Below are 26,802 nucleotides of genomic sequence, written 5' to 3'. Positions count from 1 at the left end.
TCTTGGATAGTGACCTCCAATTATGGTCCCGTTCTATGTTATAATTATGATTAGTTTCAAGTGAATGCCCTCAGTAGTTTTAAAGATTGATGTTGCATTATAATTTAACCAAGAATTTTCAGTTTACTCTGGGCCATAAAGCAGACAAAATCAATGCCCGAGCTTTGGGCCTTGGACAGTGACCTTCAATTAGAATCCCAAAGATATTATTGGTTTCAGATGAATACTTCCAGTTGCTTTGAAGATTAATGTTGCATACAAAAAAATTAACCAAGATTTTTTTAAGTTCACAAGAAAACATAGTTCAATCAATATCCAAGTCCAAGCTATGGGCCTTAGTAAATAACCTCCACTAATTGTCACAAAGACATGTATAACGTTTCAAGCAAAAATCTTCAGTAACTTCAAGTTTTAAGAAAGAATTTTCAAAGTTCATAAACGGCCATAATTCTGAAAAATTTCATGCTAGAGTTATTGGCCTTGGACAGTGACTAAAACAGTTATGTGGAGTCATAAGTGGTTAATGAGATATGATGTTGTACAATAAGTTGCACATAAAACTTTAAACAAAGTGTTACACCTACGACCCTAGGGCGAGTTGGAAGGCTCAAATATTCCCTAAATAGAATTTAAGGAACATGAAGTTTTGAAAGAAAAAAAGGCTTATAAAGTAAAGCATGTGTGACATTTTTGTAAACAATAATTGCAGACACTAAACCAGTTATTCAAGTTTGTTTTTATTTTATAATTCATCAATTAAAAAAAGGCACAAGAAATTAAATAAAACAATGTAGGTTACACTCAAATCATCTGTCAATAACTTGATAACAAATAATCAAATGTCAATAGTTTGGTGCTATACACATTCTTATTTTTTGTATTTGAAAATGTAATTCACATTCAAATGTCATTATCTTCCTAATGTGTCAAAGAAGTTAGCCAATCGACATCATTTAAAGTAGCCATTAAAAAACAAGCAATTTGCTTATGCTTAACATGTAGTAATGATATAGTAATAAAAATGTCATTCCAGCCACAATCAGCAATAACAAATAGAATAAACAATTGTGCATACAAGATCCACCTTGTGCAAACATTTTATTTACAAGACAAAAAAAACATTGAACGTTTAAAGAATACATGCAATGATTCCATTTCAATGAATCTATCTTTTAGACATGCTAGTTGTGTGAAGTTTGGTTAAAAAACTTGACTCTTCAAAATCAATGTTATCTAAATCATTACTTTTATCATCATTAACACTGAATGTTGGAGTAACTGAGGATGAACTTTGACAAGTGCTGATATTTGGAGAAGAGAATTTCTTATTTAAAGTCACCAACCATGATGGAGATTCCTTTTTACTCTGAATAAGTTTAGAACTGACACTTACTGACTCTTTAATGTTATCTGAGTTTTTAACTGTTTTATTTGTCATGTCTATATTTGTGTTTCTGTCTTTCATATTCCCTTCTGATGTAGAAGAAAGTCTCCTCTCTTCCACTTGAAATCCTTTGTTTCCTGGTTTCTCAATAGTTTCCATATTCACATCAAAAGAAGTCTCTTCACTATTATTTTGTTTATCATGAGCACTTTCATCCCCATTTGTCCATAATGATCCGGACAATAAACTTTTTGATAAGCCTGAGCTTGCAGATGAATTTAATATACTGCTTTTTGATTCATCAAACTGAAATTTTCTTAATTTTGATAAAGTAGAATTTGACACAGACTTGCTTTTTGAATCATTACAAATTGAATTATCAGATACAGAACTTACAATATTATTTTCTTTCGTATTATGATTCTTTTCTCTTTTCTTTTGCTTCTTCTTTAATAAAACAGTATCTGCACTGTCATCACTTGAATCCGAAATAATTTCATTTTTCTTTCTTTTTCTTTTCTTCTTATCAGTAGTTGTGTTCTCTGATGAATTAACCTCATCCTCACCAGTTCCTGACTGCTTAACATGATTTAACTGTTTTTCAACAGTAGTTCTCTTTTTCTGTATGTCAGATAATGCTTTCTTTACCTTCCCTGACACTGCCCTACACTCTCCAACGTTCTTTAATTTCTTCTCTTTAATACAAATCAATTTAGATCCTCCAACAGGCTTATCTTTACTATCAACTATAGCATCACATTTAGTGTCATCTTTGTCTATTTCAATAATAGCTTTTGGTACCTGCGTTAACCTGTTTTCAATTGTCTGCCTTATCACAGTTTTAAAATTGCTTTCTGCTGTGGTTAAACATTTATTATCATTTATTTTTGCATTGTCTTTTACTATATCTGTACCATTCTGTTGTTGTTCATTGTGTGCCTTTGGTCTCAGAGGAGTTGATGCATTTGATGGAAGGACTTTAAAATTACTTGAAGAAACCTCAGACTGTTGACTGATTTGTGAACACGTTCCTAAACTGAGACCTAGACCTACACGAGGTAGTTCTTTGCACGAGTTGATGGTCTCATCACTGCTAGAGTTTAACATATCAGATAATGATATATTTGATAAATCATGGTTATTACTAGTGACAGGAAGAAGGCTGGTAGTAGTTTCAGACGATTCTTTTCCTTTATTAACATTATTATCTATTGATGCTTCATTAACGTTTTTATTTTTCCTGATACTGTCATTGCATGTTGATGCTATTGTTGGGCTGCCTTTACTCTTTAATGTGTCATAGTCTGCAATACTGTCAGTGCTTTGTTCTACTACTTTATCAACAGTGATCTTTGATGAATTTTGAACCTTTATATTAGGTTTTTCACAACCTCCTGACATTGCTGGATTGGTACCTACACACAATTTTCTTTTTTGATCCATTTCTTGTATATCTTTCATTTCATCTTCAAGTAAATCTGGCAGATTTAGTCTTTCAAGTATCATTTGAGCTGTAAATTAAAAATATACATAGAGTTACTATAAAGAACTTGTTTTCTTTTCACTATAAAACTGAATGAAAAAATAGACAATTAAACTGGATGAAAAAGTAGGCAATTACACTAATCTATAGATGTTTAAACAATTTCCCTTCTTCATGTTGCTTATTTTAATAATCCCTGAACCATAATTGTTAAACAAGTACAAAATTGAGAAAATATAAAAAAAAGAAAAGATACTGTGGGCATAAGAAACTCATGCTCATAATATGTTAGCCAATAAACAAAATTAATGTTATTCAGAACAAATATAATTCATTTATTTACAGACTAAAATAAAATAGTACCATTTTAATACCAACACAAGAACATCAGTATTTTTGCTCCAACACTGGATTAACAGAATTACCATAAGACACATTAGTTTCAAACTTGATCATACCTTGAACTTTGTATTCTTCTTCGGGATCATCAGGGAATGCAGTGTGTAATGCATTAACACCTCCAAGTAACGCTGCTCCCTGTCAACATAAATATGTTCACAAAGTTTAACATCATTATTTTTAATACTTGTATATTATGTCGAAAATACTCACAGATTTTATCATATGAAGATCTGCAGGACCAAGACTGTCCTTAAGATCTCAATTTTAAGAACAAACTTATAGGCACCTGGTTAAAACCATCAACCTTCTACTATCTAGCTGGATAGCTATCAAATATTATATAATTAACACATAGATTGGTGAGTAACAGTAACAAGAGAGCCAAGATGGCCCTAGATTGCTCATCTGACCCATCAAACTCATCCAAGCAATTACCTAGACAAGCATTCTGACCAAGTTTCATGACAGGTGAGTAAATACTGTGACCACTAGAGTGCTAACAAGGATTTTCCATATTTGAGCAGTGTGACCTAGTTTTTGACCCAGGTGACCCATATTCAAACTTGACCTAGAAACCATCAACACAAACTTTCAGACCAATTTCCAGGATATTTGGATCAAAACAGCAGCCTCTAGAGTGTTAACAAGATTTTTCTATTTTTAGCTCCTGTGACCAGTTTTTCATCCCAGATGACCCATGTTCGAATTCATCTGAGCAATTACATAGACAAGCATCCTGACCAAGTTTGATGACAATTGAGTCAAAAATGTGACCACTAGAGTGTTAACAAGGTTTTTCCATATTTGTGGGGGGGGGGGGGACCTAGTTTTTGACCCCAGGTGACCCATATATGAACTTGACCTAGAGATCATCAAAACAAACTTTCAGACCACTTTCAAGGATATTTGGATCAAAACAGTAGTCACTAGAGTGTTAACAAGATTTTTCTATTTTTAGCTCCTGTGACCTAGTTTTTTAACAAGATGACCAATCTTCGAACTCATCCGAGCAATTACCTATACAAGCATCCTGACCAAGTTTGATGACAATTGAGTCAAAATTGTGACCACTAGAGTGTTAACTAGGTTTTTCTATCTTTAGCTCATGTGACCTAGTTTTTCATCCGAGATCACCCGTGTTCAAACTCATCTGAGCAATTACCTAGACAAGCATCCTCACAAAGTGTGATGATGATTGAGGCAAAAATGTGACCACTAGTGTTAACAAGGTTTTTTCTATTTTTAGCTCCTGTGACCTTGTTTTTCATCTGAGATGACCCATGTTTGAACTCATCCGAGCTATTACCTAGACAAGCATCTTGGCAAAGTTTGATGATGATTGAAGCAAAATTGTGACCGCTAGAGTGTTAACGAACAAATGAAGACGGACAACGGACATTCAACGATCCTAAAAGCTTACCCTGAGCTAGCTCAGGTGAGCTAAAAATACTGTTACCCAAGGTATTACCCATACTTCATTTGGACACTGTTCCTATAGGTTTCTATTTACCAGATTTTTACTGTAAAAAGTACTGTTATCTATGTAACAGTACAAAATTTAAAGTCACATGGTACACTTAAATTAACATTGGCATTATGGGAAAATAACATTACAAAAATAGTGAGGGTAATGAAACAGATTCTAGACAGAATTCTTAAAATCAAATCTTATATGTTCATCAATGGATGATAATTGTTGGTAGTAGCAAATTCATAAGTATTGTATGTGGTGTAAACACTTGTCTGTAAAGGGAAAAAACAACTAAAAAAATATATAATTCAATAGTGTTATGCACTTCACTTCAAAATAAGATGAATTACTTTGTGATTGTTATTGTTCAAGATAGAAGTATTAACACGAAAGTTTCCAATGTGAAAAAGAGGCGTTACTCTATAAATACATGTAACTTAGACATATGTGGATGTCTCTAAATTCAAAATTTCACCATTTTCCTGTTTAAATGTTGAATTCTGCTTAAGCCTGTGCTAGGGGGCGTGGACAGTAACTTGCACTTTCCAGTACCGTCCATGAACAGGCTCAATCAAACCGAGCCTGCAACATTTTCAATTTTGTCGTGTTGAGCTTTCTTTAGGGATTCTGTTTTTCTCTATTTTAGTGTTCATTGTACTACAGGTCTGTCTTGTCCCCATTAACAAGTATACCAAGAATGAGTAAAATATCTTTCAAAGTTTTTATTTCTCGTATCAATAATCAATTTTTACAAGTATTTGTCAACTATATTTCCAACTTTGCTATTCTCTTATCATCCTACTTCTTGTTGAACTTTCCATTAAATTGAAATTGATTTTATTATTGTTAATGAAACACATTTTGTGTTGATATCTTTATAAGTGTTTGAGTAATGGGCTACATTATATTATTTACGCTATGTCCACAACAACAACAATGCAGCGATTATAACAGGCAAAATTAACATATATGTATGCAATCATATTCCAATCGGCAGTTATATTATAAGTTATAAAGATTTTTGACAGGTTATATGGCTCTATATAAAAGGTTGTTTGTAAATATAACCCAAGCAGCTAGGTAGATCCAGTTTGTGTTAAATTTGCCATATTTTCAGTCTATTTGTTGTCATAGCAACCAGAATTTTCAACATATGGAAAAAAAAGAAAAAAAAAGATGTGCATAATCTCCATACTGCCATCTATCCATATATCAAGTTTCATAAAAAAATTTTCAGTACTTTTTGCATTATCGCGGGATCCAGTATTGTGGATGGACGGACTGATGGAAGTTCCAACATTTTGGGTTTAGGGGCTATTTTCTTTGTAATTTTCTTTGTTTTCTTAAGGGCTACTAGCCCATAAACCCTTTGATCACGGAATGAACCTATTGTTCTCTTTTGTTCTCTTTACTGTTATATAGCCCCTAAACCCAAAATGTTTGCTCGGACGGACAGATGTCCGGACGGACGTTCCAACATATTGGGTTTAGGGGCTATTTTCTTTGTTATTTTCTTTGTTTTCTTAAGGGCTACTAGCCCCTAAACCCTTTGATCATGGAACGAACCTATTGTTCTCTTTACTGTTATATAGCCCCTAAACCCAAAATGTTTGCTCGGACGCACAGAGTGTCCCCTCTGGTAAACCGGTAGGGGACTAATAAAAATCCCTTTCATAAACAATCAGACCATCCTCTCCCTTATATTCAAATCTAGTTAATATACAAGTCTGTGTTTTAACAGATTGTGCTTTTCAAGTTCAGGGAAAATGGTTGTACAGAAATGTTTTTACAGAATTGCTTCACTGTAACTTGTAAAATGTAACTTCTAAAGTATCTCTATCACTTCAGTGTAATTAGAAGGTTTTATATTTTCATTTCATTTCGATGTTTTGATTTCCCTTGCCTATAATAATTGTTAACTTTTTGCCTAAAGCACACTAGATATGGAGACAGGATTCTCATGATGGTAGTATAAATGAAGACATAAATATCTTATAATCATAATAGTGAGCTTTTAAATTAATGCTGTTCCTTAGAGAGTAAAATACTAGTCCATGTCCATTACAATCTCTAAACAAAGTCATTCAAAACACATTAAAATGGAGAAAATTTTCATTAAAGGTTGCTTTTTTTCCAATTTCAGTTCCTATTTTCATCATAATGATTAATTAATTAATTGCAAGGTTTCCTATTACCTAGCAAGCATTCATGTATTTCAATCAATTAGAAACAAATATGCTACGACATTGTTGATATTGTTCTAGGGAAATAAATATCCAATGTTGATGTAACTTTATTGTAATCAATCAATCATATATGAATTAAAACTTTGTGTTCATTATCTCATAAAATTTTGTAATGAGATATAACAACTCTGTATTATATCAAATAAGACAAATGACGAGCAAAAAACCTCTTAAGGTAGCTAGTGGATTAGTTGTTCCCATGGAAACCAAATTTGTAATAAAATGAATATTTTCCATACAATAAATCTATCCATACAACGTTGAATGGAAAATATGTTCTTTAAGATTTGTATGAAATCCACTATTCATGAATAAAAGATAGATAGATGGTTTAATCAAACAAATCTAAATACAAAATATAATTACTTATCTATAAATTTTGCAATATTTATACTCATACCTAAATAAATGACCCCGCTACATGGAATCAATTCTTGTATCACTATATGCCTTTTTGTATCTATTTTAGATACAATTTCCTACTTCTACATCAAAAACTATAACCATTCATACATTTATAACTTTTATAAATTATCACAATAGGATACTAGTAAATATCTGTACAGTGGCTGAAAGTAACTGTTGTTTACTGAAGTTGTGAATGATATGTGACACATGGAAAACTGATGACTGGCATCAATGTATCAAGAATTAGGCTGTGAGCAATCTGTTCTCATGTTTGTGCTCAGTACAAAAAAGTGAGGTGAGATATAAGGAAAACCTGAGCTTCAAAAATAATTTGATGAAGATAAAAAACTGACATGAACTATTCCCCTACAATAAATTTCAGTGACATGAAAATTTGATTTCACAATTTTTGACCATAAAAGGTCGCAAAAAGATAATGCCCTATTGCAAACACAAGTCTAGTGCTTAATAGTAATATAGAAAAAAGTAACAAACTAAAGAACTGATTACTCTTACATAAAAAAGTAATTTCTGAAGTCATTACTTTTATTGAATTGTCTCTTTTTAGCCCTCACCCTGCTGGAACTTAAATTAACTAGCCTGTGTCACCAGTATAGTTCCAGGCCAGCCTGAATATCCATCAGTCTGGCCAAGCTCTATACCGTTGGCTGACTAATTTCATATTTTTATCTCAACTGATAATGGAGACTCAAGATTTCCAAAAAATGGAAGCTGGACAAGACAATTTTAGATACTCAGCTGGTTGATGGTTAAATAGAACCAGGTTAGGTACAACAAATAAACAAAAGAAGGCTAATTAATCAACCTACTTGCATTGAAGATTCCATAAGAGTTACAGCAACAACGGCATCTTGTACAAGAACTTTATCTCTGAACATCAGACGTGCATGAGCTGGAAAATAATTATCAAACTTTACATATTTTCCTCATTATTTTCATAGTGATGTACTTAAAGAAAACCATCAAGCAAATCTAATATTTCTGTATTATTTGTCAAAATAGTAAATGTTCAAGTTTGAGATCATATAAAAGATACTTTTATAAGGATTATGTTGAAGTGTTACCCTTGGTTGTCACTGTTATGTCAATTTCTATAAGTAGCTAGTAAAATAACAACAAAGACTGGACTGGTGAATATAAATCAAATCTATAGACCTAATCCAAAAACCTTTCAAAGAGTGAACTTCTAGGTTGATCATTATTTTGTCAATTTAATAACTTCTGTGTAAGTTACTGACTAACAAAAATGTGTGTACACTGAATTCAAAATCTGTAGATCATAACTATCTATGTTGAATGATGTAACAGAAAAGCCAAAACAGGAAAGCATCAAACTATATGAAGTTATAATAATGATAATGATTTTTTTTATTGTGGATAGTATACTTTTCGGTTCATTTCTATTTAATATGCTGTGCTATTTCAATAATTTCAATGATGTAAAAAAGATGTAACAAATCTATAGATCCTAAGTTTTTTCCAGCTCAGCTTACAACATTACATAGGTATAAAATTTTAATAATGCATGTAGTTTAAGAAATTACCTTGTGACAATCGGATCATGCTTTGTAGAAGTCTCATGGTAGTTCTGGCAGCATTCCTGTCATCTGAACCTCTCTGTGCATGATAATACTGCCTCAATACACTGTAATACAAGTTAAATTACTGTTTATCCAGATAGATAGAAGGGAGAGAATACAGTGATACCATGAAAATAAAACAAACTTGTTCTCACAGATTCAGGTTCCTTCTCCTAACAAAATTAGTCACAATTTTGAATTTTCACCAGGAATTTAAGGAAATTACTGAATTTTATTTTTTGCAAATTTGTAAAAAAAATCACAAAAGATACACAATTAATACAATATATATAACTTTTCAGTAATGATAATGATGTAAATCTCTGGCAGAAACATGCTTTCTGATATGTTAAAATAATTTAGCATGAAAATAAAACAACTGATAAATGTCAAGCTTGTTCAAGCTATTATGGTTGCTAAAGTTTTCTATTTTATCATGCAACTGCTATGGTAACTGCCCGATAACACTTGCCTGATAATTATTTTTGTTATCACGTCAGTAACCTGATATCAAAAATTAGCCCCGCCCATTTTAACGGACTTTTTTTCAATTGCTTATATTCTCATTTTCATCAGCATGTGAATTCTACAATGTAATCTCATACCCTTACAAGTCTTGAATCAATATGCGAAATTTATTTATTTATTATTTCGATTTCAATTACGAATAAATTAGATAGCGAATAGTTTGAAGTGACGTCATAATTTATATTGCAAATGACATCATCGATGTTCACGTCATACTATACATGTAATCATAACAAACAGGCTAGACGATTTTCTTTGAGAACTTGTAAATGTTTACTTTATTTCGCCGGATTATTATTTAATAAGTGAACAAATTGTTTCGTTTAAAAAATAAGACGCATGTTTGTGTAGCTTGTGTTTGATTGCCGATTCAAATGACTTTTCTTTGATTGAAATTATCGTGAACTTTTGAATTTGACAATTCAAGACAAAAATTGCAGTAAAGTTTAGTTTATGTGATTCTAAGCGGATTTTTGGATTGATGTTTAAATTTAAGGTAAGAATGTTATCGTATTAGGCCTACATTCTGTTGTATTTTATCCGAGTCGAAAAACAAAATGGCCGCCAATTACAAATTCTAAGTTTCAGGGGCGGAGGAATTGTTTTCAAGAATTATTTCTTTGAATAAAAATCCCCCTTTTTAACGAAATTCGCTTTTTAAAAGTAGATTATTTTGTTATTTTGACAGTTATTATGTGTTACATGATAAATAGAAAAACATGCTACTGTCTTTTGATATCAATTTTATCAGGCTCGGCTGATATGGGCTAGAAAGGGCGAGGCTTGATATCAATTTTATCAGGCTCGGCTGATATGGGCAGAAAGGGCTCGGCAAGCCTCGCCCTTTCTAGCCCATATCAGCCTCGCCTGATAAAATTGATATCAAAAGACAGTAGCATGTTATTCTCTATTAATCAACTTCATACATTTGGGTGTTACAAATCTATTGTTTATCTAAAGCTGAAAACAACACTTAGTCAATGAACTTAAAACAATGCTTCTTTTAATTCTAGATATCAAATGTATATAAAAATTCATTATACAAAATACAATGTAATTATTTCATATTGTAACAAAACTATGTACTAGAATCAGGGAGTATTCCAAAAACATTCCACTCAACAATGGTGTTCTAAATAAGATTTTTTTAACAGTATAAGCATAGTAAAATTATGTTTTTTTATTAAAAAAATAAGAAACCTTGTGGCTCCTGGGGTTAACTCTGGATTTATTGTCTTGATCAGAGAGATGTATGCCTGCATCTTGTCCATGCTCCAGATCAGTGAATGTTTGTCATCTGGATCAACTGGATGCTTGCCATGTAGGATGTAAGAGGAGACAACTGTGTCCCAGTCCTCATTTTGAGTGTCCAGCAAAACCAAGACCAGATCAAATCTACTGAGCAGCGGACTTGCCAAGGCAATGTTCACTGACAGTGACTATAATAGAAGGAAATTGGTGATTTTTATATCTCTAGTGCATTTGTAATGTACAGATATTAGTATTTTAGACCTTCTCTTGCGCTAAAACAAATCTAGCAAGAAAGAAAAAGTAAAGGTAGAAAGAGAACATGCTTCAGTTTTTAAACTGTGAATAAGACCAAAGGGAGGTAATTCTAGATTAGTTATGCAGATTAGATTCTATGCAGTTAATAATATGGAGGCACTCTACAAAAAATCCACTTCTGCTTAAAATCATCTAGTTTTGAAATGTTATAAAGGCATTATTTCAATTAGTGAACATATTTTGTCCTAAATGAGTAACAAATACAAATGGCTGTAATTCACATTCTTTACTTATGGTGGTCTGAGAATTATGAGTTTGTTAATGACTTCATAGGTAACATACCTGGTTAGGGTCATACTGTCCTTTAGGGTTTGTAGCTGCTAATATTGTAGTTCTTGTACTTAACTTGCATACCATTCCTGCCTGAAATGCATTAAATTTTCACACATTTTATAGAACGATAAACATCTTATTTGGGTAACATCAAAACTATATAGGTCATTATATCATTTCTGAAGTTTTCAAAGTTTATCAATTATGACAAAACACACAGGAATGAATACCACATACAGTTTTACAGATAGAAACATGCACCCAGATAGTATCACTGACCTTCCACAGCAATCGTAATGGCAATTCAATAAATTTATCAGAATGAGCACAATTTGGTTTTATGTAGATGCATAAGAGTAACAAAATTATTGTTATATAAAGTAACAGTATTAAGTAAATACTTAAAGAACTAAATTTAAAATGGTAAAAGCTTATGCAGTGATGTATAAACATAACCTTAGTTAGAACATTAATTAAGCTTTCAACTTATTGAAACCACACTCCCTAGTCCATTTCCTGGAATTAAATGGTAAATATGATAACCAACTAAGACCCAAACCCACTAATCCTGTGTTGAGAGGCAGGCACCTTAAGCACTTGGCCACTACTTCCCTTAAACTCACCTTAGCCACACTAATTGTTTGTTGTTCCATGGCTTCATGTATACTAGCCTTATCATGTTCTCTTATACTGTTAAACTCATCTATACAACATAGCCCACCATCAGCTAGTACAAGAGCACCTGCCTCAAGCTGCCATTCTCCACCATCCTGTAATATCAGTCACCTTTATACTGTACAACTTCTTCAAATACATATGTTACTATTTGTAACAATGCCAATAGAATTTCTTGGAATTTGAATATTTGACTTGGAATTTGATTGATTGACATGTTCTTTATTCTTTTTTGTATATACCATACCCATAAGCACCCCCATCACTTAGTATGTATATTTGTATAGCTGTTTAGCAACTAAAGGGTGAACATCCATTCTTTCAATTTTTTTTTTACATGTCAAACATTTACATTTCCTCTCATTAGATATTTTGCTATACATGTATAAAATCTTGAATACTCATACCTGTAAAATATTTATTCACAAATAATACTTGTTTTTGTTACTTGTTTAACAAAAAAAGAAAATATAACTAGCTTTTTAAAATCATCTACATAAGCTGCTGAACTTTCTTAAAGCAAACACTTTCAAACTAACACAGATGACAGAAACTGGTCACATCATTTGACATAATTTGCATATGAAATAATAAAATAAATACCTAAGCAACTAACAATAGCTTTATGGATTCCCACATTAAGTAGGTAAACACACTATGAACAACACTATTTTGACAAGATTTGGTCAATGTGCAACGTCTGTAATATTTTATGATTAAAAAAAACCTGTGTTAAAAACTATTTGCTTACAAGGACTGCATATAACTAACCTGATTACAAGGACATATTACAACTCTCAAACATGTTAAAAGAGGCCACTGTTTTGCATTATAACTGTATTAAATAGTGTCTTAACTTTCACTGCATTAATTACCATAGCTTATCAAAGACTTAACACTTAATCTTATGAATTTGTGTAATGGTTTTGCCCATCTTTGAATCTGAAACAGACCACAGATATACAGACTGGCCTGTCTCTATATATGTAGCAAAGACTGGGTTCCAGTACCAGTATTCTACCAATAAAATAAAGCCTGGACAGACTGCACAGATGTACCACTGGCCTGGCTCTATACTGGTGACAAAGTTTAATCAGCTTTACTTCCAGCAGGTAAAGTGTTAAAATAATGGGACTAACCTTCACAGCTGTAACAGTGAGCCCAGCACTGGTGCTCCCAATCCCTGTAGTAAGGACAGATCTAGGAGTTATCTTAGTGGCATACTTGAGAAACTGGGACTTTCCTGTACCTGAAATATTTAACAAGATTATTGTAGATTTGAGTTATAAAACCTTCATTTACTTAGTACATGTAGTTGGTTTTATATCGGAATGGGATATCAAGTGACAAGCTCTTTAGAACAGTTCTATCTAAAATCAATCTATTTTGTTTACACAACTTAAAAAATCTAACCACATTAAAAAATCAGTAACTTCACTGAGTTTCATTATGTTGACCTGTTGTCTGATAAAATTATCAGTATGATCATTAATTCATGGTAAATGAAGACAAATCTTCTATACTTTAAACAACACTCTAAAATCCCTTTAGGTAAATGTCAGCAATTAATAAATCGAGCTTGAACAAATTAAAGTACATTTAAATATTTTGGGACCATTTTTTTCCATTAAAAAAAACAACTTTATTTGTAGACAACCTGCAGTGTATACACGTATACAGTGGAAAACCTACCCCAGTCTGAAGTTACTACTAGTGCATATCATGGAGAATACAGTACCTGGGTCTCCTACCAGCAACATGTGTATCTCCCCTCTTACACAAGTACCACTTTCATCCTGTCTCTAGGCACAAAAAAATAAAATATATCAATATCAAATTACAGTTTAACCTTTAGCTTACATGTTCATGGAGTATAAAATAAGGATCAAAATTCATATCTAATAATTTTTTTCATGGCTAATGCATTAAAGTGTATGGATCATAATGAACATCTGTCTAAGCCACCATATTCAATTTTATCAAAGAATAAAATATTCATTTAGTCCATTACTATCATTCATTCTCCTCTCTTGTAAGATGTCAACATTCCGGATTGTTGTTTTATTATTAACATGCCTTCAGAGATTTCCTTATAAATGTGACAGAGGCAAGTTGTTATTGCCACTAGTACCACTAAAATTTCTCTAAAGTGGGTGTTGATTTTAGTTCTGGAAACTTCAAATTATCCTATATGATCATACTTCTGCTTTTTGTCCTTTAATAATGTTTCTGCCACTATATGACAATATTGTAAGACTATCAATTCCATGTGTCATCTTAACCTTTAACCTCATATAGACGTGTTTTGACAACTTTTCACAACCCCCTTCCACTTTTTTTTTGAGGCCTCAAATAGTGAAAAAATGCCCTATTTTGGCCCCAAATACTTGTTTGCGTTTTAAATATTGCTAAAAACGTGATCACTTTTTCGATGCCACCCCCTAAAAAATTGGTAAATAAAGGGGGCCAGCAGCCCCCCCCCCCCCCCGTTTCCAAGAAAATTGTGGACTTATGGTTCATAAGTCCCTTATGGGATTTGGACCAACAGTGGTGATGGGCTATAGATTTGAGGTCAATGACCTTGAATCAATGTGATATATTTGTTACATATATTCTGCATACATGCAAAACAAGTGATTCAAAAATGTAACTACAAAAGCTTGCAGCATGCTCTATAATTGTAGAATTTGAAGTAAAATCAACATAAAAAAACTTAGGGTCTAGTCTAACTGGTGGAGTTTAGCATTGGTGCTTATTTCAGGTACAAGCTGGCACCTAAGTAGAATCTCCAACCTTCCGTAAGATAGCTCTATGTAAAAAGAACTATGAGTGTTTGGCAGCAGATATATACCCTTACCTAAGATTTTCAGCTTCATTAATTCTTTGCATAAAGTACCATGATGTGTCAAAAGTGCTTTGTCCTTTTTCCTAACAAATAATTGTAAGAACAGATTTTAGAAATTGTACAGGGATATAATCATTAAGTGATTTTACAATAATCAGCCATATATAACTCACCTGTACCCCACCAGCCAGTACCATGGCAACAGCAAGTTTAACAACATATAATCCGTACACCTGTGGACACAGACATGACAGTATATGGTTGCGGCCTGTCAGAGGCTTAAATTTGTGCTCCTCCCAAAATTTCTCTATCTCTTCTCTCTGAAATTTATAATATACTTCATTATAAACCATTATTTCCCAGAAATGCTTTTATTTTTACTTCTCACAAAAATTTTTTTTTATATTTTTGTTGTCCTGTTAATGTTCCCAAATAGTTACTCATTGGCAAATTACCTGAACCATCTTTACTTTTTTGGTAATGACTAGTGCTAGGATTTAATATTTTGTATGGAAGTCAAAATACTACTTTGTTTACACCTGGCTACTTTTATAGTAAATAATTTCACATTCAGGGCTTCTTTCTTAAGGTGATAAGTATGAAACATGCTCTAAAACCATCAATTAAATGTTTGACTTTGTAAAAAGGAAAAAAAATATTCATTTCAGAGGTATAATGTGCCTTTTACTGAAGCTCTAAGATAAACTTAACATATCAATTTAAACTCAATTGTGAAACAAAGAAAAAGTTTTACAAAGTCATATCACTTTTGTAACAAAGTTTACTTAATGGACTAGCCTGTGCAACTATTGCACAATAAAAGATTATGATGACTTGAGACAGTCATATCACTTATTTAACAAAGTTTACTTCATGGACAAGCCTGTGCAACTCTGCACGATAAAACATTATGATGACCCCACTAGTGTTTAAACCATTTATAATTTGGTTGGAAGTAACAAATATACCACAAGACCTTAAATAATTTTTGTGTTTTATATGAAACCTTGTTTACAGACTTCATTTTTCCCCTTCTTACTCATTCCATTCTAGAATTGAAATACTAGTGATAAGAGTAAATAGTTTTAACTCAGAACCACAGTGATAAATGGCATTTGAGTGTTGTTATTTGTAACAAGATATTTGTGTGTTATCATTTCTAACTTTAAACATACCAGCTCTTGTGTAACAGCAATGGAATTCCTCTGTTCATTTGTAACTATGATGCTATTTGCTTTCAGGAACAGTTCTATATCACATTTGTACTCTGCTGACAAATTACGCCATCTTCGTAAAACAGTGCCACTTAAATGATAATACAAAAACATGCATGCCTTTTTACAACAAAAAAAAAAAATCTGGTGTAGGGAGTAGTATCCTTTAAATAATTTTGCCTCAAAAGGATCAAACTACATGTATTCGTTAATAATACAGTTATCAGACATTGTTATAGTAAAACCTTTAGGAAAAAAAGCTAAAATTTGAATATTTGAAGCCACCTCTCACCTGAATCATGTGACAGAAACAAAAACTATCTGCTCTGTATATATCCACTTCTATAAAAGAAGAGAGTTTTCCTAGGAGATTATTATTTATCTATCTAGCTAGTTAAACAACAGTAATCTCTTGACTAGGATGTCATAATTCCTACAAACAGGTGAATACTTGAAGTAAAAAGTTTTGTCTGCTGCTATCTGTTAAACTCCACCTTAATTATTGTTTGTAGGCCTTACCGAGGATTGGGGCTCAAGGAGAATACACAAACTTTCAAAGTGCTTGTAAAATATTTGTGTCATCCAAGTAATTGTAATAAACACAAAGAATAATATATCTCCCACTATGTAATGATACAATATAGAGAAATAGTCAATCATATTTTTGGGTTGGGTTTTATGTCACACCAACATAGTATAGATCATATGGTGTCTTTTCAGCTTTACCGGTGGAGAAAGACCTCCTGTGCCCCCCTGTACATTATTTTAGACACAAACAGGCACCTGAGCAGAACCACTAACGTTTGATAAGCAAGATGGATAGCTTTTTCACATGCAGAATCTGAAAAGGAAAGATGAATATAGGCCTTTACTTAAATAACTAACTTATTGAAAACTTAGTTACCATGGAAAATTTGTTCAATTTAAAAGTCATTGAGTTGTTTAATATAAGGAAAGAAAAGTCCCTGTTGAATTGTTATACTGACCAGACAATGATATCATCCCCAGCTTTACATACATCTACAAGATCATCCTCTAGTACCACCCAGATAGATCTGGGGATCGTACCCATAGCCAGTCGCTGCACTTGCTCCTGTATCTTGATTTCCTGGTAGTTCCGGCACTTGACTGGTTGACCACCTGACAATGGATTTATTTATTACAATCTCATGATGTAACTCTTTTATAATGACTGTCTTTTTATAAATGTCTAAAAAGTTATCAGTATGACACATGTTTACTTAAGAACTTAAAAGTATAACAAAAAATTCAAAATATCAAGGCACAAAGCCATATTTTCAGAATAAAATTCCTTTGAATTTGAATGTACAGGTTTGCTGACAACATTTAAGAATTTTGACACAATTACTGCACTGCAAAATATTAATCATATATTCCTTTAATGAAATGGCAGGAAAGTTATTCTTTCACTGTGATATTCAATGTAAAGAAATATTATAAAAGAACTTTCATACACTGTAATAATATCAAAGGACTGAAAGTACTGGAATCCAGAGCATTAAAGACTCTAGTATAATAAGATGATTTCAAGATTTTTATAACTAAATATATTAAAAACAAACATGAATCATGCAAATGTAATTCATTGCTGGTCCTTGGTGTGAGAAACTGTTAAATGTTAATATGTCATCTACTTTACAACAGACAAGTCTCAGCCCAACTTATTGGCAGTGTACAAAAGCTAGCAGTCAAATGGAAAAGAAGCCTTGTTGTCAGTACAGACCTGAATATATGCAGACAAAATGTTTTCACATAAAATCACATTAAACTTGAATATCTGGCTTGAAAATAATTGTTTTAAGCAGTAAAAATGCTCTGTCAAAGTTCTTTACACAGTTACCGAAGCTAAATTTTTCCAGCTAAATACAGGATTCCCAGGTTAAAATATTGACACATTACTGATAAAACTAATTAAAGATGTTGACAATGATAGCAATTAATAAACGGTACCTTTGTCAGAGACCAATGTGAAGTTAGTGGAGTTACATACATCATTTGTACATTTCACTGGTTTACCTAGACTGCTATACTGAACCAAATCTGCCTGTATACATATATATAAATAAAATTATAATTCTTCAAGGGTCAACACCATTAAAAAAAAACATTCAGTTTTTTTAATAATCAAAAAGATTTCTTAAACCTACTTCAAAGTATAAAACACTTCTACATTTATTGTAAGTAATGGTTATATCATATTTCTGATTAATTAATAAATCCACGGACTCAGCCAAGTAGGAAGTGCTTACCGGTATATCTTGCTGACCTTAGATTCATAAATTCAAGTATACTGGCATTTTTTCATTGATAATTTATTGGTAAAAGGGAGATAATCTTACTTTTTGTGTGATAACAGCTTTACACTTGTTACATATATAGTCCTTCTCATATTCTAACACTCTTATATTAGTTGTTCTTATCACTGTACCTACAAAAATAATATATCATGAAACAACCTTTACAAATTATATAACTTTAATAATGTCAATTTCTAACAAGAGCTGTCACAGGAGACGGCGAAGCTCGACTTATTAAATACTGGACGCAGTAAGGAAGACAAAACCATACATGCCATTACGTCCCGGATGCCCGGGATTGTCCCGGAAATCGGATGTCTGTCCCGGAGATGTCCCGGGCATCGATTTGATCCCGGAAAAAAAATATTTTGCAAAATTTTCATAAATTTTCTTAAATCAAATCTCGCACATTTCACCTCTCGATTGTAAAATATATTCTGACCTGGTACACATAATACACAGAAACGTTGACACTTACAAGTTTACAATATACAGCCCCCCAATTATCGACTATCGATTCCCCTCGGCAATAGCTTTCTTCATGCATCGGCAATTAACATTCTCTATTGAATTCGGCAGCATTTAATGGTCGGGTTAATTAATGGTTTACGGCCCTTAACAATTATCGTTAATCCCCGATAACCATTAATTTTTAGATCAATCGCTTACTTGCCCAAAGTCTAATTATTACAAACAATGTAAATACATCCATCAAATAAAACATTAAAGGTGTCAAATAAATTAACTTGCTGTGTTTGTTTTGATGACTGGAAGAATTGCATTACGTGACATGAAGTAATTATCACGACTTTAAGATATAACGGATGAACAACATGGCTGCACCCATTCACCGGGTTTATAACTTACAACTTACTTGGGAATAATAAATGAAATAAAGAAATACTATAAAATGATAAAGATGTCTACCTAAAAGACTACTTCTAAAACTAGTAAGTTAACTGTTTATCATTAAAATTCAGGAGAAAGTCGTCCTAATTTAATAACGTTACACGATTGACACACCCCCCCACACCCCCCTCCCCCCTTATCCACAACTGCCTCCACATCCATTATTGCCGCAATGAAAAGTGTCCCGGAAAGCTGTCCAAAAATTATGGCATGTATGACAAAACTATGAAAGAAAAATCAATTATGATATAAATATATTTCTGTATCAGTATCAAGAAATATTTTACTACACCAAAACTTAAAACTGAAATCTGGATGAGGACACTGGACCAAGTAGGACAGCTCTACATATACTTGGTTAAGTCAAGCTAAAAACTTGACAATATTAACAATATGCAATCTTTACATTTTATTTCACGTAGAAGGTATAAAGTACAAAATGAAAATTGTTTCTTCAACAGAGGAATCCATTTTTGTTACTGATGTAGCAATCAATCTGGTATCCCTTATTTTTAACCTGAGCAGTCTACGCAAATTTATGATTTTCGACAGTCACCTCCGCAAATTCAAAATAGCACAAATATTTGTATAGACCCCCAGAATTAAGGCTCCCACGTTTACAATTTTTTGTAAACATTTACCGAAATGATACCGTTTAAACGGTGGTACTCTTATGTACTATACTACACCATGTATTCAAGCCTCCAAATGATGACTTACTTTATATTTTTAATACATGTACAAATAAATAATGTTCAGGGCTCATCACGATTGATCACGAGCGATTATTGAACCGTGATACTGTCTAGCGATTTATAACCACCCATTTTCCGATTAGAATTAATAGAATTAATGATTATACAGGTAATGATTAATATTTTTTGTAAGACAATTATGGTCATTTCCATTAAACGGTAAAACATTTTGTAAACGTTTACGAATGAAAATCGAAACGGATCCGTTTAAACGAGTAACCGTGGGGGCCTTACCAAGAATGGACCTTTCTGCGAAAATTTGTTTCCGCAAATTCAAATACACATACAGTAGTGCATCCTTTTGATGTTATAAACAGCTCTACAGTATTCACAATTTGTTTCTAAAATACATGTTCAGACAATGAGACAATGAAATAATCAAACCTGTAAGAGCTAGGAAGTTTCCCACATCTGAAGTTTTAGGTACAGAAACTCTGGTAAACTCTGGTTGAACAGGAAGGGAGGTAATCCTTGCATGAACATTGGGCTTAATACACTGAAAATATTTTCATTTACATATTTATATTACAATTCAAAAAGATGAATATCTGCATTATTTTGTAATTTTCTTAGTGTTTTAAATTACATTTCATAGATACCGAATTGGGATTAAATCATTACATTATCAAAAGTGCATGTATATCTTTAAACTATCTTAGAGCAGCAAAGGTTTTCCTAACATTATGTGAGCGTTTCACTAACATTCCCTCAGTTTTGCATTTCTTTTTACATAAATGTGAACTTGCGCAAAATGTAAATTCACGTTGGTTGCGTTTCACTAGACAAAATATGCAATTTACGCAAGCAATAAGTGGGCATAACTTAACATTTAAACTTACGCAAATGCGTAGCTAAGAAAGTTTAGTGAAGCACAAATAAATATGTAACTTCTGCTAATGCAAAAAAGTTTTATTGATGTCACATATGATGTCATATGACATGTAAGCATTCCTGATTTATCCAGTTGACATATCCTGTAATAATGCACTTGATTCCATATGTCTTTAAGGAATGATGTAAATTGTTTTACAATGAGAAATTTGGGTAAAAGATAACTAACCTATTAAAACCTGTACTTTGTTCCAGACGATAATGCATGTATAATAATAATGTACATGTATGAATGGTATTTTCCATAAAAAGGCCACTTATGCTTAATTATTTCTAAGACAAAATTGGAAACTTTCATTCTATTCCGACAGTTTGAAAAAGGCCTATATTCCGCCTCTATTGTTTACAAAAAAAGCCAACATCAAATAAAGCACAAACGTTACCTGATCTGACTTATTTCCTAGCTGATCATAGATGAGAGTTTGAGCCTCAACTAGGGCAGCATCAAACACTGGTAGTAACAGCAATGGCGAGGTACACAAGGTGTAACATATTGTCATACACCTTTCAAACAATGACAGGGCACTGAAATAAAATTATTGTTAAATTTTTCTAATCTCATGGCTAAAATTTTGCTGACAATTATACAATGTAATTTACAAATTACACAGTAATCCCCAGCTGATTAGCCAAAGATTGTGACATAACTTAGATAACCTGTGACATCAGTTAGTGCCATAGTAACCCTTTTTGTGGTTGTGGTTGTTTGTTGCAGGTCATATAACAACTTTCCAACTTTACTGCTGGTGGAAGACCTATGGTGCCCCTCTGTGCATTATTTCAGGCAAAAACAGGCACTTAAGTAAAACCATCAAAATTCTGTAACCTAGCTGGCTAGCTATTCTTTCACATGAAAGAATTTGAAGACACTGGCGCATGTCAAACCTGTAGCAGTGTCAGAGTGGCAAGTGGTTTGAAGTTAATAACCTTAATAACTTGGCCATGGATGCCCAACCTAACTGATTCAAGCAGAAATTTTATCTAATTATTTCATTCTGTTTTCTGTCGTATAGATATATTTAATATATGCATGTTTCTTTTCATAATTAAAGATAATAGATAATTATAATATAATTCTAATTATTAGTAAGGGACAACCTTTCATACATATCGCAGATGATAAGGAACTTACTTAACAGTGATTGAATAGTGCTCATTTTCATCCTCTTCTTGTAGAATTTCCCTCAACTCAACTTCATGTCTCTCTATGGCATAGCACTGTAATGTCTCTAAATACAAAATGCATAATCATTCAGGGATTTTTTATTTGGCTTATTTTATAGCCGACATTCTGTCATATTCCCAATTCAAAATAGTTTATTATTTTCCCAATCCACATGAAATAAATCCCAATTGAAAGTTACAAAATAAAAATATTGCATAACAATTTCTTAAATCTTAGAAAATGAGGGCTTCTTCACTGTTATGGTGTTTAAATGTTTGAAGATGCCATACTTGACAGTGATTCTTTGCATTTATTTATAAATCACTGCAATATTTAAGTTGTGCATTTTTTCCCAATCTTTAACAAAACATTGCTTAAATTTCTAATTCCATAGGTATGGGTAATGTTCCCAAAATCCTGGAAAAAAAACCTGTCATTATCTATAAAATACATCACCTAAATGTTATTTTGATTAATGCAGTAAAGGTTTTTCATTTTTATCTTTCTATCTATCTATCTTCCATTAATGTCTATCTCCTCATGGGGACATGGACACAACTCTAGACTTCAGAGACAGCTATGAGATACAAGATAATCCGGGAACCAATCCCTAGCTCTTATTGAATAGACCCCTTGGTTCTTTTACATGCCCAGTGTATAGCACTGATACATGCAAGGATTACCTTGATTTCTTACCAGTACACCTCTATGTAGGTGGGAAACACTGAAAGTGTCTCTGAAAAATCCAAAGGATGTTACCCAGGATCGAACCCGGGACCTCAGGAGTGACAGTCAGTGGTCTAACCAACTGAGCTATCACGCCACCTTATCTGAGTCAACAGATGTGCTAACCAAAGTAACCCAGCCAAAAGTTTACTGTATTGAGGAGCCGATTGAAACAAATTTGAAACATGACTTCTAATATGAATATTCTTATGAGTAAAGAATTCGCCACTAACAGAATCTGATGTATACAGTTTATAAGTATATTTTGAGTTTCATACAAATCTTGCTATTTTCTTCTATGCTCTGATCTAGACAAGTTTAAGGCATCATTAGCAAGTCTTAAGCACCTTTTTTTTAACACTGTACGGAATTTATTTGATTTATGTCTTTGATGAGATAAGGGAACCATGCAGGTCACCTGTATTACCCCATATCAAAACTTATACTAATAATTAATCTGTTCATAATAATTATCAGTATACTAGTATGCGAGTATGGTAAACTTTCATTATGCCCCATGAAAAATTTCGGGGGAACATAATTATAGTGGCCGGGTTGTCCGTCCTTACGTCCGGAATTCGTGTCCGGCCCATAACTTGATTATTTGAAGTCGGATTTTACAACTATTTCACAGAAATGATCACCATATTGAGACAACATGTCCTGGGCAACATTTGAGTCACTATCTTGAAGGTCAAGGTCACAGCATGACCTTGCAGCAAAATTGTGTCAGGCCCATAACTTGGTTATTTAAAGTCGGATTTTACAACTATTTCAAAGAAATGATCACCATATTGAGACGTGTTGCGCGCAACATTTGGGTCGCTACTTTGAAGGTCAAGGTCCCAGCATTACCTTGCAGCAATATCGTGTCAGGCCCATAACTTCCTTATTTGAAATTGGATTTTTCAACTATTTCACAGAAATGGTCACCAGATTGAGATGACGTGTCGTGCGCAACATTTGGAATGTAACTTGAAGGTCAAGGTCACAGCATGACCTTGCAGCAAAATCATGTCCAGCTCATAACTTCCTTATTTGAAGTCGGATTTCACAACTATTTCACAGAGATGATCACCATATTGAGACAACATGTTGCGCGCAACATTTGGGTCGTTATCTTGAAGGTCTACCTTGAAGGTCAGGCCCATAACTTCGTTATTTGAAGTCGGATTTGACAACTATTTCACAGAAATAATCACCATATTGAGACGTGTCGCTGGCAACATTTGGGTCACTTTCTTAAAGGTCAAGGTCACAGCCCATAACTTTGTTATTTGAAGTCAGATTTTACAACTATTTCATAGAAATGATCACCATATTGAGACGAAGTGTTGCGAGCAATATTTGGGTCGCTACCTTGAAGGTCAAGGTCACAGGATGACCTTGCAGCAAAATCATGTCTGGCCCATTAATTCCTTATTTGAAATTGGATTTTACAACTATTTCACAGAAATGATCACCATTTTGAGACGAAGTGTTGTGGGCAAGGCCACAGGATGACCTTGCAGCAAAATCATGTCTGGCCCCAGCGTTTTTTTTCTCTTCTTTGGGAATGGTGCCGGTACCAGACTGATTGGGAAAAAATGCGTTATTTTGACTTATATTGGGAATATTTTTTAATGCATTTTTTCAGCTACAAATAAGATTAATCATCATGAACAAAGATAGCTAACAGCTTCCACTGTCCAGGTAGAACTATGAAGTGGTGATTTATATGAATATGTTGGATTTAAATGATTTCAGAGAAATTACTTGACCTTGTGGGAATTTTGAACAGCCATTTTGGGAATTTAAACATTGGAAATTTTAATGTCTATTTTCTATTGGGAACAGTACCGTTTTAGGGTAGTAGTTATATAAAGAAAAAAAACACTGGGCCCATAACTTCCTTATTTCAAATTGGTTTTTACAACTATTTCACAGAAATGATCACATATTGAGATGACTTGTCGTGTGTAACATTTGGGTCGCTACCCTGAAGGTCAACTGGTCACAGAATGACCTTGCAGCAAAATCGTGTCCAACCCATAACTTCGTTATTTGAAGTAGGATTCTACAATTATTTTAAAGAAATGATTACTATATTGAGATGACGTGTCACATGCAACATTTGGGTCGCTACCTTAAAAGTCAAGGTCACAGCATGACCTTGCAGCAAAATCGTGTCTTACCCATAACTTCGTTATATTAAGTGGGATTTGACAACTATTTCACAGAAATGATTAACATATTGAGACGACGTGTCACACGCAAGTAGGTAGATAGAGCTCATCAAACTTTTTTTTAAGTAATATCGGAAAAATGACGAATTTAGAATCGAGACATCTACGTTAAAAAATCGTTACATTCAATCAAATTTGAGTACTACAAACCCTTAAAAAGGCTTTTTATCCCGATGGTTTGTTGGGGATAAAATTATATCAGAATTGATGTTTTTGTATACTTATTAAAGTATTCTACGCAAATAACTGATCTACTGATTGATTTATTTACCTTTAAGCTTTCCAACTTCATTGTCGGACAACGGTTTGATAGTCTGGCTCATTTAGAAAAGAAAATCAATCCTTAAAAACGAGACATTCATTTTTGAAAATTCCCCCGCATTTTATGTAAGGTTATCCATTATTTTAGATAAGTGTAAAAATCACAACCCTAGTAGGCAATAATACACCAAAATCAATCGGAACACTTCGACGATTATTCATAATCTTAGGCCAATGACCACTAAATAAAATTAAAATCATCATGAGGTATAGCAGTGCTAAAATTTGTGCAAAACAATCTTTATTGTTAGTTTATGTGGGACTTCACATGCGTTTCAAATAAAAAGAGCCCCATAAAAAAGGAGATTTTCTTGATTTCGTTGGTATGTCCATAAAGCATGACAGATCTCGACACTGTTTGTGTATGGCAGATTGATACGTAATTTCGAATAACAAATATTTTTGATGCATCATATCTTTAATTGTATATCCTTTCTTATGCTTGTAGTCTTTACGTGTTCGTGTCAATACTTATTTTTATAGGTTTGAAATTTAGGCAAACATCTTATGCCGCTTCTGTCTTAATCGGAACACCTCGGCCATTATTCATAACAGGGTTTTTCAAATAGAACTTAAAGAAAGACCCCTCAGAGTTAATACGGACTGAAAGAAGTTCTACCTCTTGGCAATAGATGTTAACGTCAACAACAGAGGGTGAAATCTTTATTAAATTAGAAACAAAGGTATTTGTTTTTACATCCAGTGGAAAATAAAGTCAATTCGGCATTAATTAAAGTTGTTATTAAAAATATGTCTGACTTTCTGAATCGTTTAAAGAATGACTATTGTCAACAAATATAACCAAATCCGGAATGTTGTCAACGGGTGTGAACTTTCGTTTCCTTAAAATATGAGTAATAGTTAGAATATAGATAATGTACTTTTTATTTGTAACTGATATTTTTACTTAATTTCAGTGGACGTGTACACGATATCATGAATATAAACTAACTTGATATTAATGATCTCGAACTTAATATATACATATTTGTATATGCATAGCATTTATTTACATTCCTTTACCGCCGTTTTGAGGGTCATTATTAAGATAGGATAAAAAAAATCTCTTATAATTCTATCATCAACATAAAAACTAGCATGTTGGTGCTATAATTTTTTTCCTTCTTGATATTTCACCTAAATGAGCTATTCATTTTCTATATGATATATATGTAATATATAAATAATGCGCTGTTTACTTTTATATCTATAAATTAACTTAATAAAGGTGAACTTCTACTAGATACGTTGGAATAAACTTAGTCAACAACTCCTAACATTACATTAATAATATTTGTTGACATGTTTAGTTTCTTAGCGTAGGTTACACCGACGTAATGTACCCGTTCCGTTTATCCTCACTATTGTGTTTGAAAGGTACCACACCACACTATTT

At 32.8% G+C, this 26,802-nt stretch overlaps 1 protein-coding gene across 1 annotated transcript; it reads right to left on the bottom strand.

Moving 5' to 3' along the window:
* Window positions 1-25,513, bottom strand: LOC132719999 (DNA helicase MCM9-like). The gene is made up of 18 exons (XM_060703973.1): window positions 25,357-25,513; window positions 22,102-22,198; window positions 21,353-21,494; window positions 20,463-20,574; window positions 18,457-18,545; window positions 18,068-18,161; window positions 17,083-17,236; window positions 16,058-16,187; window positions 15,056-15,202; window positions 13,776-13,839; window positions 13,177-13,286; window positions 11,986-12,132; window positions 11,372-11,452; window positions 10,724-10,962; window positions 8,960-9,060; window positions 8,225-8,307; window positions 3,326-3,404; window positions 1-2,895 (listed from the first exon to the last, which is right to left on the bottom strand). The coding sequence occupies exons 1-18, from the start codon at window positions 25,406-25,408 to the stop codon at window positions 1,166-1,168; spliced, it is 3,651 nt and encodes a 1,216-aa protein (XP_060559956.1). The 5' UTR covers window positions 25,409-25,513; the 3' UTR covers window positions 1-1,165.
* Between the last annotated feature and the right edge of the window lie 1,289 nt (window positions 25,514-26,802).

Source organism: Ruditapes philippinarum, unplaced genomic scaffold (genome assembly GCF_026571515.1).
Source record: "Ruditapes philippinarum isolate M1 unplaced genomic scaffold, ASM2657151v2 ctg4592_1_1_1_1, whole genome shotgun sequence".
NCBI lineage: Eukaryota > Metazoa > Mollusca > Bivalvia > Venerida > Veneridae > Ruditapes > Ruditapes philippinarum.
Note: the sequence above shows the minus strand (reverse complement) of the source record. Positions and strands in the feature narration are given on the sequence as shown.